The sequence below is a fragment of the Mesoplodon densirostris genome, chromosome 11 (genome assembly GCF_025265405.1).
Source record: "Mesoplodon densirostris isolate mMesDen1 chromosome 11, mMesDen1 primary haplotype, whole genome shotgun sequence".
NCBI lineage: Eukaryota > Metazoa > Chordata > Mammalia > Artiodactyla > Ziphiidae > Mesoplodon > Mesoplodon densirostris.
In genome coordinates, this window is record NC_082671.1 from 45,110,463 (window position 1) to 45,128,596 (window position 18,134).

Sequence of the window (18,134 nt, forward strand, 5' to 3'; positions counted from 1 at the left end):
AGAATAAACTATAGTGGTACAGTGTGGGGAGGGGAAAGATGGGGTAGGGGGTTAAGAGATCCAAACTACGTATAAAATAAACTATAAGGATATATTGTACAGCACAGGGAATATAGCCAGTATTGTATAATAACTATAAATGGAATATAACCTTTAAAAATTGTGAATCAAAAAAAAAAAATTGTGAATCAGGGCACTTCCCTGGTGGTCAGTGGTAAAGAATCCACCTCCAGTGCAGGGGACGTGGGTTCGATCCCTGGTCAGGGAACTAAGATCCCACATGCCGTGGGGCAACTAAGCCCGCATGCCACAACTACTGAGCTCGCACGCCACAACTCCTGAGCTCACGCACCTCAACTAGAGCCCATGTGCCTCAAACTACAGAGCCCACGCGCCCTGGAGCCTGCGTGCCACAACTAGAGAAGAGAAAACTCACAGGCCACAGCTAGAGAGAAGCCTGCGCACCACAACAAAGAGCTCTCACGCCACAACGGAAGATCCTGGGTGCCACATCTAAGATCCAGTGCAGCCAAAAATAAATAAAATAAATAATAAACCTTTAAAAAAAATTGTGAATCACTATGTTGTATACCTGAAACTTATATAATACAGTACATCAACTATAGCTCAATTTAAAAAAAAATTCCTTTGGTACAGGTGTGTAGGTGATAAACTCTCAGCTTTTGTTTACCTGAAATGTCTTTATTTCACCCCCTTTAAGATTTCTTCCTCACCTGGGTACACAACTCTAGCTTAGTAATTATTTTCTCTCAATATTTTAACGATAATTTACCAGTTTTCTAGTTTCCATTGCTGTTGTTGAGCAGTCTGTTGGTTGTTACTTTGTAGATATTCTGTTTCCTCTGTGCTTTTTCCAGGAGCATATCAGGTAGTGTTGTAAAAGGCTGCTTCCACCTGTGGGCTCTCCGAGACTGGAGAGGTTGAAGTGTTGCCAAAAGGCTAGGTGCTGAAGAAACCTTACCAGCTGGGTTAAGTAATTGATCAGTTTCCTCATTTGCTTTTCTCAGAGCTGTTGTCGACTAGAGTGGGATGGACTGGGTACTTTAACAACTGCCTCTCTGACGTTTCTTCTGTGCCTAACAAAGCCCAGCCATAGAACCCAGGTGATTGGAGAGTCTCTTCAGGGAATGCTAATGAAGCTGTTGCTTCCAGACTGGTAACTCTTTGCAGGTTGCTCAAGGCCTTTTATAGCTTTCTTATATCAAACTGTCCTTAGAGGCTAAAATGAAGAGAGGTTGAGTCACTGTAACTCCTTTCTAATACGTAGGAGGGAGGACAACTGCATAAGGTTTTGTGTTTTCTTTGCAGAATGCATCCTGTCTTGTTCTTGCTGCCCGGCATGCCAGTGCTTCTTCCACGGTAAGGTTTGGAAAAGAGGACTGAGAATCATTGAGGCAGCTTGACCCTGGGATGGGGAGGGGTGGTGGGCTACTACCCAGCCTCTTATCATTATCCTGAGTATCTCCTGGAGGTTTCCAGTTGTTATTATTGTTACAAGTATTATCACTACTACTACTTTAAGCTAGCTAAAGCACTGTGGACATGATAAGGACTGTGGGGTTTTGGCTGGGAAAAGTAGCTCTGTAATGTACTTCAACAAAAGTACCATTCTCTTCAGTGACTATCTTTCCCATACAACGAAATGTTGGAGCTTATGGTATTGGTTGGAAATTAGACTATTCTTAAGTTTATAATTTAATGGCAGTAAGTAATTCACATTATTGGGCAACCATCATCACTATTCATGGCCAAAACTTTTTCATCTTCCCGAATTGAAACTACCCGTTAAACAACTCCCCATTCCCTTCTTGCTCTGCCTAATTCTTTTACCCTCATCTGTATAGAGAAGTTGACCAGACTTCGCTGGTGGGTAGAGAAAGCCAAATTCTAAAAAGCAGTCTTAACATACCTACTTTGCAGAAATCTAATCAATATTTTGATCATCACTTAGCCTCTCTACTTCTCATTTTAGAATTTGAAAGACATATTGGCTGATCTGATACCTAAGGAGCAGGCCAGAGTTAAGACCTTCAAGCAGCAACATGGCAAGGCGGTGGTGGGCCAAATCACCGTGGACATGGTAAGGGTTGTAGTGTTTTGCCTGCAAAAAGTAGCTCTGTAATATGCTTCAACAAAAGTACCATCCTCTTCACTGATTGTTCAAAGCAGTCTGTCCCATATAAGGAAATGTTGAAGCTTATGGCGTTTGTTAGAAATTAGACTATTCTTTTCTATAAATTTAATAGTTGAGGCTAACCTAATTCATGTATGGGAGGGATAAATGAAGTTTTTATTCCTTTTCCCAACCCCTTAGCTTTTGGGCCCAAGGCTCTCTGTCTTTGAGTTGATGCTGTGCTGATCATCCAGTTAAACCACAGCTCTAGCAGGCCTTCTAGAACAGCTTTAGGATGGTTTCTTCTTCAGTCCTAAGAGTCTAAGCAGCTCAGATGATAATTTCACAGCAGTGTTTAGCCATTGGTCTCCATCTCCTTTCCCTACAGTCAATCCCATTCTGTTTATTTCGGTTGGTGGGAATGAGGGGATAAAAGTGGGCAGGAGAAAAAAAAATAAGAAAAGGGAGCAGAGGCAAAAATACTAACTAAAGGTAGTGATTTCTCAACTTAAAAAATTCATTTCCAGTGTTAGCAGTCTTCCTTTCAAAGTTCCATTCTATAGTAAGTTAACTCCTCAGAAATCTTCCCCCAAATGAAGTCTTGCAAGTCAGAGAATAAATTTCCTCTCCCAGATCCCATGAAGCACTAACAAGCTCTAGCCTGAATTATTCAGACAACTGGTTACATCCTCTTCTTTTCTTTAGATGTATGGTGGCATGAGAGGCATGAAGGGATTGGTATATGAAACATCAGTTCTTGATCCTGATGAGGTAAGAGACCCTCATATCAATCACTAATAATCACTGATTTTACTGACCATTGTGCACACCGTGGATTAGCGGTCCCCAACCTTTTTTTGCACCAGGGACCAGTTTTTTGGAAGACAGTTTTTCTGCGGATGGGTCAGGGGTGATGGTTTCTGGATGATTCACATGCATTACATTTATTGTGGACTTTATTTCTATTATTATTACATTGTAATATATAATGAAATAATTATTCAACTCACCATAATGCTGACAGGAGGCGGAGCTCAGGCAGTAATGCCAGTGATGGGGAGTGGCTGGAAATACGGGTGAAGCTTCACTCGCTCGCCTGCCGCTCACCCCCTGCTGTGCAGCCTGGTTCCTAACAGGCCACAGACCAGCACCGGGGTTCCGGGGACCTCTGGCTTAGAGCACTAAGGGTGAGGAGAACAAAATAAAGCACCTACCTGTATATTTTGGAAGGTGAAAATTGGTATATATGGAATAACTGAAGAGCGAGTTTACCTTTTTAATATATCAACTAGTAAAACTAAAAGTACAAAGCAGGAGTAAGTTACCTAAAGATTTGCTCTTTAAAAGTTCTAACTTGTTGACAGGTCTGATGAAAGTGGGATCAGTCAATTATGTGATTTTGAGGCTAACAAACTTAAGATTTGTAATCCTTACTCTTCTCCCTCAAGGGCATCCGTTTTCGAGGCTACAGTATCCCTGAATGCCAGAAACTGCTGCCCAAGGCTAAGGGTGGGGAAGAACCCCTACCAGAGGGCTTATTTTGGCTGCTGGTAACTGGACAAATCCCAACAGAGGAACAGGTAAGCAGAAGGACACTAGCGCTTCTCATTCGCCTCCTTCTTTGCCTTTTTCTGATCTCAGACACTGAATCCTGATCTGGTTATTGGTGGTAGTTTATAGAGGGGAAGGAATCAGAGCAGAGTTCTGCTGTATAAGTGGACTGTATTGAATTCTCTTGGATTTTCTTTACTCAGAGGTCACTGTCTTTTTATTTTTTTAATTTTGGCTGCACTGCACAGCTTGCAAGATCTTGTTTCCCCAGAATTGAACCTGGGCCCCCATCAGTGAGAGTGCCGAGTCCTAACCACTAGACCGCCAGGGAATTCCCATTGTTTTTTTATTTCTCTTCTTTTTCTTTTTTCCTTGCCTAGTGTTTTGAGCAATGTCTCCCTTTCACAGGTATCTTGGCTCTCAGAAGAGTGGGCAAAGAGGGCAGCTCTGCCTTCCCATGTGGTCACCATGCTGGACAACTTTCCCACTAATCTACACCCCATGTCTCAGCTCAGTGCAGCCATTACAGCTCTCAACAGTGAAAGCAACTTTGCCCGAGCATATGCAGAGGGTATCAACCGAGCCAAGTACTGGGAGGTAGGAAACTTTGCTGTGATGATTGATGTTTGATGGAGATTCAAAGGACTTGAGTGTGAAGGAAGAAAAAGGAATGTAGAATCCTTAGGAAAATTACTACCCTGAGTTATGCCAGAAACTCATTTAACAAAATTTTACTGTAGGCTTGCTTTTTATCCGTCTTTGGAATTACAAAGATAAATGAAGCATGCTTTCTATCACCAAGGTTATTGATTTAGTTAGGGTGATGTACACATAAAAAAGAAACTACGGGCTTCCCTGGTGGCACAGTGGTTGAGAATCCGCCTGCCAGTGCAGGGTACATGGGTTCGAGCCCTGGTCCAGGAGGATCCCACATGCCACGGAGCAACTGGGCCTGTGTGCCACAACTACTGAGTTGCGCACCACAGCTGCTGAGCCTGCATGTCACAACTACCGAGGCCCACGTGCCTAGAACCCATGCTCCGCAACCGGAGAGGCTGCTGCAGAGAAGCCCGCACACCACAATGAAGAGTAGCCCCCGCTCGCCGCAGCTAGAGAGAGCCTGCGCACAGCAGTGAAGACCCAGTGCAGCCAAAAATAAATATAAATAAAATAAATCAATTTATTATAAAAAAAAAAAGAAACTACAATTCAGTAATGTTGCTGGAATAGAGGTGTGTACACTGTGCTGTTGGAACATTGAAAAAGATGTGACTTAACTGCAGAGCCCCCGAGGAAGGTTTTGCAGAGTAGTCTCACTCTGGCCCCAAAGGGTCCCTTCTCCTTCTCTTCAAATAAAGAGAACCATTTATTTATGTATGTATGTATGTGTGTATGTATGTATTTATTTATTTATGGCTGCGTTGGGTCTTTGTTGCTGTGCACAGGGTTTCTCTAGTTGCCGTGAGCAGGGGCTACTCTTTGTTATGGTGCACAGGCTTCTCATTGTGGTGGCTTCTTGTTGCAGAGTACAGGCTCTAGGCGCTCGGGCTTCAGTACTTGTGGCACGCAGGCTCAGTAGTTGTGGCACATGGGCTTAGTTGCTCCGCAGCATGTGGGATCTTCCCAGACCAGAGCTCAAACCCGTGTCCCCTGCATTGGCAGGTGGATTCTTAACCACTGTGCCACCAGGGAAGTCCCCAGATAAGGAGAACCTTGAGAATTTAGAAGAATGGCAGCTAAGGCAACTCTGGAGGCTAGGAGGACTAATGCCAGTCAGCCACAGTTTGGACTAACCCACTCAAGATACCTGTCAGGAGTGGAAGGGTGGTTAGTATCCTGGAAGTAGGATCCAAAAAGCAAATGAGCTTTATTCTCTGAAAATGAAATGTGATCTTAATAGTTTGAACTCTGTGGTTAGAGTATGAGAAGATTGTTGGCCTTGTCCTAGCGCATAGGACATAATTCCTTCCATCCTCTTTCCAGTACCCCACATACTCATAAACACTGGGTAAAGTACAATTTATCTGGCTAGGTTTACAGAAGGACATCTCATTTTCTTTTGTTTCTTATTTAGAGACAGGTAGTATAGGAACAGAAAAGTTCCTTTCTGCAAAGCAGATACACTAAAGGATTTTTGACCAGGAGAAGGTCCCCAAAGAGTTCACTATGAGGCAAGGCACAGAGTAGCATGGCCCACTGGTCTGATGAAATCTCCTTGGGGTTTTGGCAAATCCCACTTCACTGGATTGATCAATATTTATTCAGTGCCAACTGTGTATAGAGAATTGTGTTTGCTGTTGGGGGAAAGAGGGAAAGTTTGCAATTGATACTAGTCTGGTTGGCTTTGAGGAGGAAGGTATAGGAATGATGCAAACTAAACCTATTCACAAGCATTTATAAAGTCACACATCAGCAGGTTCAGAAGGTTGTATAACCTGAATATGTTGCTTTTCATTTTCTTTTTAAAATACTGTTCAAGTAATTGTTATCTGTGTAGGTCACCATAACAGAAAAGGTTAAATCAGGGCTTCCCTGGTGGTGCAGTAGTTGAGAGTCCGCCTGCCGATGCAGGGGACATGGGTTCATGCCCCAGTCTGGGAAGATCCCACATGCCGCGGAGTGGCTGGGCCCGTGAGCCATGGCCTCTGAGCCTGCGCGTCCGGAGCCTGTGCTCCGCAACGGGAGAGGCCACAACAGTGAGAGGCCCACATACTGCAAAAAAAAAAAAAAAAAAAAAAAAAAAAAAAGGTTAAATCAAGGCCAACAGTTCTTCCATTTTAAAACTTGTCTTTTAGAAATTGACCACTCAGAAGTGCCTGTTACTTCTTACAGTGCTGTTGTGTTGACTGTTGTAGAGTTCTTCATACTTTGCAATAAATACCTATATTTCCCAGGTATCCAAACATGCTGCATTGCTTCACACTGCCCTTTATTGAATCAGGAAAATGCATCTTGTTCTTCTCTGCTTGCTATGCCTCCATTTCAGTGTACAGCCATTGACTGGTTGTCCTGCCACCTCTTTGTGAGATATCATCTGAGGGTGGCTATCTTGAGGTGAACATTGTATTTCAGGACTTTGCCAACCTGGAGAGTGTTTCTAAGCAATACCGATATATCTGTCAGCCTCAGGATGTGCGTCTAATAAGTTCACACTGAACAAAAATTAGCACCAGTAACTGCTTTAGTGGAGCTTGGTGCTCTTTTGCTGCCATATCCTATCTCTCTCAGATCAGACATGCTATTTCAGTTTAGTTCTCTGTCTTGGTTAATTTAACCATGCTACTTTAGTAGAATTACCTGATAGCATTCAGCTGGTTATTTCTGTTTAAAATTTTATGTTAAGGAGTATATGTGATCTAATTCTCTACTAGAATCATCAGTTCATGCTGTTTTTTACATATACCTCAAGAGGATGATCTTCCTACAACTTTCCTTCCATAACAGTTTACATGACTTTAGATAAATAGTGTAATCTATTGAGGTGAAAAAGTTAGGTCTTTTACTAATTGACTTAACTTCACTCGTGACTAGGAGATTACTCTGATGAACCAGCTGTTTAATTTTGAAGTAGCCTTAAGATATTGTTGAATTGGGTAAAATTTGCAAAGCAGCTGACAGATGAGGTTTTTCTAGTAAGGCATATGAACAGTATATGTAGGTTTTGAAGCTGTTTAACCTGTAATAAAATCATCATCCCAACACCTAACAACTCTTGAAAACATGCCAAATATTAGCTTAAATGTTTTATATTCATTATCTGATTTAATCATCAGAACAACCCAATGAGGTAGATGTCACTGATGTCATTTTACTGGATGGGAAAGCTGAAGATTAGAGAAAATAAGTAGCTTGCCCAGGGTCATGCAGCTAGTAACTGGTAGAGACCAGATTGAGACTTGAGTTTGCTTCACTCTAGGGTCTCTTCACCATTAATACTGGCTCTCCTCTTTTTCTGTGTCTTCTTTATAATGACTGATAGCTAACACAACATTGTAAATCAACTATACTACAATAAAAAAATTTTTTTTAATGACTGATAGCTAAATACTTGGCCAGAATTTCTCTAGCGCTAGAGGTGCTAGCTCACAGTGATGATTATGGTCAGTTTTGTTACCTTTATTCCAGGCAGTTGTGATGGTGGCGTGTTTTGTCTTTTTTTTTCTGAGAGTTTAAAGATGAAGAATGAGTTAGTACCAGTAGCTAAATAGCACCTCAGTCTTAGTTTATTAAAGAAGAAATAAGGAGGCGTTCTCTGTCGGTGTGTTTGTTTGTTTATTTAACCTCTTGACTGTACAGCTTTACCACTACAAAAAGCAGGGTAAAGATCCCACACTGTCGTACCTGGTCTGATACTTGCTGCTTTATAAACTTCATCCTCAGTGGTAGAAGTTGAAACAATCCTCTTTTTGTAGTTTCTTTATGTTGTGGTCATTCATACTTTACAAATGATTTTGAAAGTTAGTACATACTCCACAGATACCAGTTTGCCTGGCCCAGGATCTTGTTCTTGGCATTCTGCTAATGAATCCAGGTCCCTTAGAACTGCATATCCTTGATGCAGGCTTCTGGAAATAACCTACTTCCTTGGGGGATGTAAATCTGCAAGGAGGTATGGTTAATAGTATGATTATCATGTAAGTAATCTCCTGAGAACTTGCAAGTGTTAGCTAAGTACTTCTTGCTTCAAGTAGCTTTTTAATTTTGGCAGTATTCTCATTGAATCTTGGTGGCATTGACAAAATTCACTGAGTACTCGAGTAACAGATGACTTCACAGAGATTATCTCATTTAGGCTAGTTATTATAGATTTTGTTCTTTGTTCCAAAAAAACTACCAAAACCTCATGACTTCTTACAGAACATTTAGCCAGTTAGCTTGATAGGACAGCACTATGTAATGTCACTCAGCAAGTATTTTCTCCACACTTTCAATGTACTATAACTGAAAGTAGAACATTTTTTTATTATTTTGTTTTGTGTTTTTATTTTGGCCGCATTGCATGGCTTGCAGGATCTTTCCCAACCAGGAATTGAATCTAGGCCCTGGCAGTGAAAGCACTGAGTCCTAACCACTGGACCGCCAGGGAATTCCTGAATTTTTTTGTTATTAAAAGAAAATACTTGGGGGGCTTCCCTGGTGGCACAGTGGTTGAGAGTCCGCCTGCTGATGCAGGCAACACGGGTTCGTGCCCCGGTCCAGGAAGATCCCACATACCACGGAACGGCTGGACCCGTGAGCCATGGCCGCTGAGCCTGCGCGTCCGGAGCCTGTGCTCCACAACGGGAGAGGCCACAACAGTGAGAGGCCCGCGTACCGCAAAAAAAAAAAAAAAAAAGTCTTGCTAAAGAAATTGAACATGAATCTGCTCAAACCTCTAGCTCTATCAGTCTGTCGGAAATACAGTGGACAGAGGAACATGTTAAATAACATCACAGGTATATAACTAGCAAAATCTAAACTGTGGGAAATTCTACAGGACAAATGATCTGATTTTCCACAAATAAACTGCAAAGTAAAAAAAGGACAGCATAAGAGGGAACTTAAATTAATTAAAAAGACTTCAGAGACATGTCAGACAATTGCAATGTGGGCTATTTTCAGTGAAATAGACAAATGAGAGGGAGCTTTATAATAAATGAATGAGGTGGGAGGGGACTTGAATACTGAGTAGATAGTTAATGATATTGAAGAATTGTTAAATTCTTTTCAGTAGGATAATGGTTTTGTGATTTTGATTATGAAGGACCTTTATCTTTTAGAGATACATGCTTAAATACTTACATGTTATATATGATATCTGGGATTCACTCAAAATAATTTGGGAGATGAGAGGGGAAAGTAAGGGTATAGATGAAACAAGCATGGCCATGAGTTAATAATTATTTAAGCTAGATGATGCTTATTAGCTGAGTGGGTAACCTTGTGCCCCCGTTTTTACAAATGAAGGCTATGTTACCTTACAGGACTATTGTAAGAAAAGAAAAAAATGAAAATAATATATCTAGCACAGTACCTGTTATATAGTAAGTGCTTTAAAAAATGGAAGCCTTTGTTAATAACTCACAATTGAATGCCACTGTTTGACCCTTGGCATATATGGTGAATTTTCCTTGAAAGATGGAACATAGAATTATTAAAACCTAGTGTCTTAGCACATTCTTTGAGTGCAAAGTCATGTAGTGGAAAAGATCATGGTTAAACATATAAGGGTTCAAAATCGGACTTTGGCATTTAACTGAATGCTCTGAGCCTCAGTTCCCTTTTCTGTAAAATGGAGGTCATTATATACTTTGTAGAATGGGAAAAAATTGGGAATAATGTTTTAATATACATGAGATAGTTTGTATAAATCCCTTAATGCGGTGCCTGGGTCATAAGTTATTCAGTTAAATGGTCATTGTTGTTATACTCCATTTATAATCACCCAGCATAGAATCATCAATCCAAATAGCCCAGTCCATAGAGAACAAACACCATCCCTGCCTAATTCTTCCTTGTTGATAATTCCTCTTCTTTTTTTCTCCATTTTCCTCTTCTCCCCATCAGTTGATTTATGAAGACTGTATGGATCTGATTGCAAAGCTACCTTGTGTTGCAGCAAAGATCTACCGGAATCTCTATCGAGAGGGCAGCAGTATTGGGGCCATTGATTCTAAGCTGGACTGGTCCCACAATTTCACCAACATGTTAGGCTATACTGACGCTCAGTTCACGGAGCTCATGCGCTTGTACCTCACCATCCACAGGTGAGGGAGACCCAGCAACCATAGCCACCAGGTGCCTGGATTGGTGGTGAATATTAAGAAAAACTCCTTGGGACTTCCCTGGCAGTCCAGTGGTTAAGACTCTGCGCTTCCACTGCAGGGGGGCGTGGGTTCCATTCCTGGTCGGGGAATTAAGATCCTGTATGCCATGCAGCATGCCAAAAAAAACCCAAACTCCTTAACAGGTGGTAGGCAGCAAGGAGGTGGAAACACAGCATATGGGATGGTACAAGGCAAGAACGGGGTCTGGTAAAGAAGGTCAGGAGGTCTAGAAAAATTACCATAACCACGCTAAGAGTAAGATAGTGCTTCTGGCTAGGAAAAGGTACTAGCTGCTCACGTTAGACAGGTCCTTTGGCTTTCCAGGAGCTCCCTCTTCTGGCCATTGCTGTTAAAGCTGCAGTGAGAGTCAGGGAGCTTGGCACGCAGGCCAGGTATCATCAAGCAGTAACCTCTCCAGCCCTGTGGATTAGTGAACAAAGGCTGATAGTAAGATTGGGACATCTCTTACAAGAGCTTATGTATAAGTGACTAGCTATAGGCTGGTGTGAATCCATAGCTAGGCTAGTATGTGACAATAAGAGAACAGCAAGGACTGTGTTTCAATAATCTGCCCCTTTTTTCTCCTTTCTCTTGGCCTTGATTCTCCTTTCTTACTTCCCCACAGTGACCATGAGGGTGGCAATGTAAGTGCCCATACCAGCCACTTGGTGGGCAGTGCCCTTTCAGACCCCTACTTGTCCTTCGCAGCAGCCATGAATGGGCTGGCAGGGCCCCTGCATGGACTGGCAAATCAGGTAAGACTTTTTTTTCTTCTCCTGCTCCGTGTTTTTCTTACTCCCATGCTTTGTTTCTGATCCTGGCGTTCTCTCCTGGCATATGCATTGACACTCTTTTATTCTCCAAACCTTACCCACAGGAAGTACTTGTTTGGCTGACACAACTACAGAAGGAAGTTGGCAAAGATGTGTCAGATGAGAAGTTACGAGACTATATCTGGAACACACTCAACTCAGGACGGGTAAGCAGAGATGCTTAGCAACTAGGAAAGAAGCCAAGACTCAAGTTCTATAATTTGGAAGAATGAAGGAGAAAAGAATGAGATAACTCCCTAAATTAAAGGAGGTTTTTTTCCCATTTGTCTACCCTAAAGAATTCAGAAGAGACAAAAATTTCTACCTGAGAATACAACTGGTTTTCCCCCCCTATCCTTTGCAGGTTGTCCCAGGCTATGGCCATGCAGTACTAAGGAAGACTGATCCACGATATACCTGTCAACGAGAGTTTGCTCTGAAACACCTGCCTCAGGACCCCATGTTTAAGCTGGTTGCTCAGCTGTACAAGATTGTGCCCAATGTCCTCCTAGAGCAAGGCAAGGCCAAGAATCCTTGGCCCAATGTAGATGCTCATAGTGGGGTACTGCTCCAGGTGAGTCCTTCTTTCCCTGCTTTCCTCTAATTTATACCAAACCTTATTGTTCTCTGCCATGCACAAAATCAACTCCCTAGTCAGAGCAAGGACTCTCACACCTCCTTCCCTACCCTTTTGTTAAAGTTGCCTATGGTGGGGGCGGTGTGGGCTGGAGGAAAGGGGTGCTTTCCTTTCAGAATCAAGTTGCTATACTTTTCCCAGTCATTTCTATTTAAGGCTAACTGGGTTAAGGTTTTTAATCAATCTGGACTTGTACATGCCACTACCTGTGGGCCTTTAACAAAACTTGTTTCTCTTTTACCTTACAGTACTATGGCATGACGGAGATGAATTACTACACAGTCCTGTTTGGGGTATCACGGGCACTGGGTGTATTAGCACAGCTTATCTGGAGCCGAGCCCTGGGCTTCCCTCTAGAGAGGCCCAAGTCCATGAGCACAGACGGTCTGATGAAGTTTGTGGACTCTAAGTCAGGGTGAAACTGAAGACTGGGAGGAAACTAGTTACCAGAAAGTGAGGGATCTTAAAGGAAAAAAAAGTATAATTTTGTTTCAGGGGGCTTTTAAAGACTTAAGATTAAATTGTATCTGAGGCACTGATGATAAGTTTGAGGTTAAGATATTAATTAAGATTTTAAAAGATGAAAAGTAACCCCTTCTTCCCTAACAAGCTCCTTTCCCCGGCCTGGTATGAGTTGCCCATCAACTGTAGGATGACCAGGACTAATGCATGTGGTACGGGTTAGGTTTACCCGTGCCCCCACCCAATCTCCAGAGAGAGAATCTGGTTCCTCTTTCCCTAGGTCAAAGCTGGTTGCAGAGAATCTGCAGTCATTTCAGCAGAGCTTTTGGTTCTACTCTGCCCACCCCTTAATAGGCCAGCAAACCAGGACCCTGCCCCTTCCGTTTCCATAGGAATCATGTTGGATTGTCACCTGTACCAAGCCCCAGTAACCTCTCCCATGCACACAGACACTTCCTAGCAAGACCGATTGGTTATGCTTTGGCTTTTTTTGTTTGTTTGTTTTAATGATACCAGGTGATCATAAAGGCCATGGTATTTGTTGTGACTGGCACCCAGTGTTTGATTTTTATTTCTCTTTTTTAAATTATCCCATTAAAATTAAGATCTGGGAGTGTTCTATTCCCTATTACTTGAATACTCACCTCTTTCCAGATTTTCTATACCTGCTGCACCTCAAGCCAAGGTTGCTCTGGACCTTCCCCTCTTGGTCCTACTAGAGACCTCTTTCAGCAGGTTGTATACAGCACTGTATGATACTGTGGTCTTTCCCATTATTTGGCTTTATCAGTGCTTAATATGAACTAAGCTTTTTACTTGCCTGGAACACAAGCCACTACCCTCTGACCTTCTTTCTTTCCCCTTTAATATGCTGTGGGCTATAGAACAGGGACTTGGGAATTACCAGCATGATATCTTCCTGGCCTGATCCCAGGGGTACTAGCACCTCTTTCTGAACAGGGAAATGAGATTGGACATGGTCTCCTTTGAATATGAGGTACTGGGGCTGAGGGCATTAAAAATAGTAACCCTCCCTCCTCATCCCCTGCCACAAGCAAATATCCCTTTATTTATCAGGGTTCTTATCCTGCCCCTTCCCCAAGAGCTCACAGTACAGTGTTTGTTTTAGAAGCCCCATATGCACAGGTTTCCAGTGACTCAGAATGCTCTACTGCCTTTTCTTTTCAAGAAAGGATTAAAAATACACTCCTGCTGTGCCCCCTTCCTCCCTCGCAACTCCTGCCTGTGTTTGTGTGGATCCCAAATCCCCAGAACCACGCTGTTGAGATGGATAATACTGTCTGTAAACCCCTGGGTAACTGTCAAGTCATGATGCAGACTTCAGGTTGTTCTGTATAAAATGCAAAATAAATGTTTTTATTAACAATGCTTGAGCCTATTAAATAAGGCCTGGGAGAATCTCTGTTATGAGGTAAGGATTCTGGCTAGCACGATCCTGGACTTGGTGGGTTATGTTATCCTGTGCATCTTTTTTATCTTGAGGTAGGTTTGGCATTCATTTACCCTAATCAGAAGACAGGTTCCCTGTGAGATTTCCAAAGGAGATTGCCATCTGTCTTCATGGTTAGAAGTCTTTGATCTTCAGCCCCTGTCCTTCCTAAATTTGCCGTAAGGTAGAACACTGAAGGACTGTAGCTGAGACCTCACAACTGCTTATGTGACTAATCCAAGGAAGCTGGTCCAGCCCATTGGGTGAAAGGAACAAACTATACCAAGGGCAGTTAAGGTAGGACTGCTGACTCAGGATCTGAGCCTCTAGAGGGCTCTGGTAGTTCGTGAAACGCCAGTTCTTTGCAGCTTCCCTTAAGGATCCCCCAGAATAAGAGGTGGTCTGGAGGGCATCAGTTATATGGGAGGTCTGAGACCAGATTACTCTGTCCTGAGACTCCTGCTGCAACTGACCTTCTGAAAAAGTCTATAAATAGGCAAGGGAGTGGGTACTAGGTCCTGGCTTGTAGAATGTGCTACTATAGTTAGCAGGGACACTGTGTCCAAGAGGACTTCTTGCACCTTCACTCCCCTAGGGAAGGAAGCCATGACTTTCTATTACTCTACTATATCTACATTATTCCCCTGAGAAGCAATATATAAAAGCCAAATTCATACTGTCACAATTTTTTGAAATTTTATAAAAACTCAGGCCAAGTGGAAGAATAAGGTACAACCCAAGAGTATAACTGTTCAGTGCTCTTTTGCTCCTTTCCCCCTGTGGCAATGATGGGGAGAAAGCCCCTTGCTCTCCACTAGCCAGGTAGCATGGAACTATTCTTAAAGTGAGGTCATACAGATTTCAAGCTGGGGCGAGATCTCAGGCATCTCCTGAGGGGCTGAGGACATTAAAAATAGTAAACCTCCCTCCTCATCCCCTGCCACAAGCAAATATCCCTTTATTTATCAGGGTTCTTATCCTACCCCTTCCCCAAGAGCAGGCAAAGTTACTGACTACCCAGTAGCTCTGTGTCAGAGAAAGGAGTTCAATTTATTCAATCCTAAGAAAAGTTGCTGTCTTCCTCTGGTCAGACACTAAGGCACCTTGACAAGAGCTCAGAGACAACCATACAGTCCTGATCATAATTCAGTGTGAGAAGGTTGCAGGCATCAGGCATATGGGCTCTCAAGATGAGCCTGACCCTTTCCTAAGCATGTCTCCTTTCCATACCTCCCTGCTTTTTCTTTCCCCAGCATTTCCAGCCAGCTTAGAGCCCAATTTGAGTGGGAGAACAGTATTATGAACATAGACTCTTCTCTCAGATTGGAGCAGGAGCTAAATGAAATAAATAAGAGAATTGGGTGAGGAGGGAGAGGAGAGGTGAGGCTAGGGAACAATCCTTTGCCTCAAGTTTGGTGCACCTCATGGAACATCAGTTCACGGGGGATGGCTGTTTCTGGACCAAACTTGGCTGCTGCCCGGCGCTCGAAGGCAGTGACATTCCGTTTGACAACCTCATCAAAAAACATGGTGGCCAGCTGGGAGTGCAGCAGAGAACGAAATTCAAAGGAAATCTGGGAATGGGTAAGAAACAGAAACTCTTCAAGACCATGTTGGATAGTCCCTGGCCAAACGCAAGGATACTATCCAGTGCCTTTTCCTCCCGCTCCAGTTCATTAGATCCCCTCAAAGGCCCTGGGACTGAGTATAAAGGACAAGTTTGATACAAGCTCAGACCTGTGAAGAGTGTCATTGACTTGTGAAATAACTGTCACAGTACCTCAGCTCAGCCCCCCACAACCCAGTTGTAGCCCTATGCTATACAGCCTCCTGACTCACCCAGAAGTCCACAGTGCAAGTTCGGGGATAGGCAGGAATACCAGGACTGAACCGCCAAATGGTCTCTAAGTGGTTGAAGAGCTTGCCGTCGGTGCAAACAGCCTAGAATAGGACAATCAGGTAGTTAAACAACATTATGATGGAATTAAACCTGTATCAGGTATAGGATGCTATAAGAAGGAATTGAAAGCCATTTTCCTCTCCTAATATTTTATTAGGGAAATATTTGGCACGTGGAGATAAAAAACCATTACAAGGAAAGCCACAATAGCCCTTAAACGTAAAAATGCCAGAGAACACAAAAAACTTCCTGATCAATCCCTCCCAGACAGGCCTCACCTTGACCATGTGAGGTTTGACCATGGAAACAGCAGAAGTATAACGTTCCATAACAGGTGGAAAGCCAACCTCCAACTGGGCCTTCAGGTGACCTTTGCGGCTGTATACCACCAAAGACTTCTTACACCAGGGCACAAACTCACGATACTCCTGGACATTGGCTACCACCTCGTACATCTCCTGCATTGAGTACCTAGGGGAAGGAATCAGAGAGAGACCAAGGAACTGCCAGATGGGTGACGTTCCTCCTTGCCCTAGGCACCCTCCCCCCATGCCCACTAATCATGCACCTTCAGGAACTAGAGATGCCAAATAAGCCTGGATGAATGACTGCGAAAGCAAATGTGCAAATTTCCATGACGTTAGTGTTACCTTAAGTTTTGCAGTTTACAGAGTGCTTTTGCATTTACTATTTTGATGCTAAGACCATCTAGGGAGAACAGAAGTCGATTTTACTGATGATTCACAAAAGGACTCAAATCCCAGCTCTACGACTTTTTGACAGTGTGGCCCTAGGTAAATTATTACTGTCTCCGTATCTCCTCTGTGAATCATAGATAATAGTAATTGATTCGTAAGTTTGTGGAAAGGATCAAATGAGAAAATCTATGGTAAAACACCTAAGCAGCCTAACTGCTAGCAGTAGTAAGTGCTCAGTAAGTGTTAACTCATATTGTGCTCAGAATACCTAAAGTCAGGTCAGCAGAGAAATAATATCCTGTTGTCTTATGTTATTGTCCAACTCTAGTCACGTTTCACAATGCACATGCACAGCAACCAGGAAGGGGGGAATTAAGGTTGGAAGGCTGGCAGAGGAGGATAAAGGATCAGTAATATAGCTGGGAAGCATGGGACGGCCAGGGATGAATCTTGCCCACTATGGCTACCCTTACGTTCCAGCCTGTACATGCTTTTTGTTTGGCGAGGAAGTTAATGTGGAGGGCTGCTGGACAGGAGGGGATGCTCACCCTATGATCCTACGCTCGGAGTAAGACTTTCGCTTGTTGGTGAAGGGGGCAGCTAAGCCCATGAAGGAACGGCTGGGAGGTAAGCCAGCCTCAGCCGCTAAGACCTGGGCAGCCCGGGGCAAGAAGAGGCTGCAGGAGATCAGAAATCTAAGGCCAAAAGGAAAGAAGAGACACGTTACGATTCTTTCCTTGTGTTCCTCAACCATTCCCAGGTGAAGGGGAAGAGGGGCGCATCCCAGAGGAAGGTCGTCCAAATAAGTTTTTCGCCTAGCACCTGCTGCAGCCCGCCAGGCTCCCTTGGCCAGGCAGTCACGAGTGCGAAAGGTCGAGGGCGGCGGAGGACAGTGCCGGGGGAGGAGTTGGGGAAAAGCGGGATGCACGTGATGCGCCAGGTGCCTTTGACTGGAGGCTACCCTACTGCTGAAAGCGAGGACTCTCAGGAAGCATCATAGTCCCCGGGACCCCGCCAAGCCCACTGTTGCCAGGGCACCCGCGAGGGGCAAGAAGTGGTTGGGCACCCACCTCGAGGACTTTGCCTCGCGAATAACTTGCAAAAGCATTCCCTAAATCTCTACATTAGACCCCAAGGTATGACCGGAGCCGCCCTCCCGCCGTGCCTGCAGCCAGAGCTGCAACTTCGGGGTCCTGGGCGACCCCTTTAGCTCCAGCCCCGACGCCCGCATCTCCCACTCACCTCATTGGACCCGGCGGTCGCGGAGGGACCGGGGGCGGGGCCGGGCGCAGCGAGAGGCCGCTGCAGCCCCTGGCCGCCGCGCGCGTCCCGGCCGGGAGTCGCCGCGCGCCTGCCGAGGCCATGCGCGCTGCCCTCCCTTGCCCTCTCGGCTCTGATACCAGCTGCGCACTCCTCACTCCAGAGGAAGAGCGGAGGTTAGCGGCAGCCGGGCGGGTTCAGGGCCCCCGAGCGTAGGGGCGGCGTGGGACGGTAGCTCCTCTCCCTCTGTTCCTGCCCGGGCGGCCGGGTAGTTTAGAACTGAAGCCGCTACCGCTGCTCCCGCGGCTCCCAGTACCCCCACGTGACGCCGTTGCCATGGCTCGGGACCTGGAGAGGGAGGAAGGAAGGGGACCACGCGGCCTGTCGGGAGATGTAGTTTCACACCTCTGGCGAGAAAGGGCGC

General features: G+C 44.3%; 2 protein-coding genes across 3 annotated transcripts in view; one reads left to right on the forward strand and one right to left on the reverse strand.

The window, feature by feature from the left end:
- Positions 1-13,791, forward strand: part of CS (citrate synthase) — a 27,852-nt gene extending 14,061 nt beyond the window's left edge. The window contains exons 2-11 of the mRNA XM_060112563.1: positions 1,330-1,380; positions 1,994-2,101; positions 2,840-2,905; positions 3,583-3,714; positions 4,094-4,282; positions 10,232-10,431; positions 11,117-11,246; positions 11,369-11,470; positions 11,668-11,877; positions 12,189-13,791. Coding sequence (XP_059968546.1) covers positions 1,330-1,380; positions 1,994-2,101; positions 2,840-2,905; positions 3,583-3,714; positions 4,094-4,282; positions 10,232-10,431; positions 11,117-11,246; positions 11,369-11,470; positions 11,668-11,877; positions 12,189-12,359 — 1,359 coding nt within the window. The 3' untranslated portion in view covers positions 12,360-13,791. The remainder of the gene's footprint in view (positions 1-1,329; positions 1,381-1,993; positions 2,102-2,839; positions 2,906-3,582; positions 3,715-4,093; positions 4,283-10,231; positions 10,432-11,116; positions 11,247-11,368; positions 11,471-11,667; positions 11,878-12,188) is intronic.
- Positions 13,757-18,017, reverse strand: COQ10A (coenzyme Q10A). 2 transcript variants are annotated; one of them, XM_060112564.1, is made up of 5 exons: positions 17,693-18,017; positions 16,999-17,145; positions 16,031-16,223; positions 15,692-15,793; positions 13,757-15,426 (listed from the first exon to the last, which is right to left on the reverse strand). In XM_060112564.1, exons 1-5 carry the CDS (start codon positions 17,812-17,814, stop codon positions 15,259-15,261), a joined length of 732 nt encoding a protein of 243 aa, XP_059968547.1. In that variant the 5' UTR covers positions 17,815-18,017; the 3' UTR covers positions 13,757-15,258. The 2 variants fall into 2 exon arrangements, with proteins under 2 accessions (XP_059968547.1, XP_059968548.1); XM_060112565.1 differs by lacking the exon at positions 16,999-17,145.
- Positions 18,018-18,134: the final 117 nt, after the last annotated feature.

Coding starts and splice junctions, on each gene's coding strand:
- COQ10A (XM_060112564.1), bottom strand. CDS start 17,814: ATGGCCTCGGCAGGCGCGCGGCGACTCCCGGCCGGGACGCGCGCGGCG. Junction 17,146..17,692: donor CGACCGCCGGGTCCAATGAG/GTGAGTGGGAGA, acceptor TTTTGGCCTTAG/ATTTCTGATCTCCTGCAGCC. Junction 15,427..15,691: donor CTTGCACTGTGGACTTCTGG/GTGAGTCAGGAG, acceptor ACCCATTCCCAG/ATTTCCTTTGAATTTCGTTC.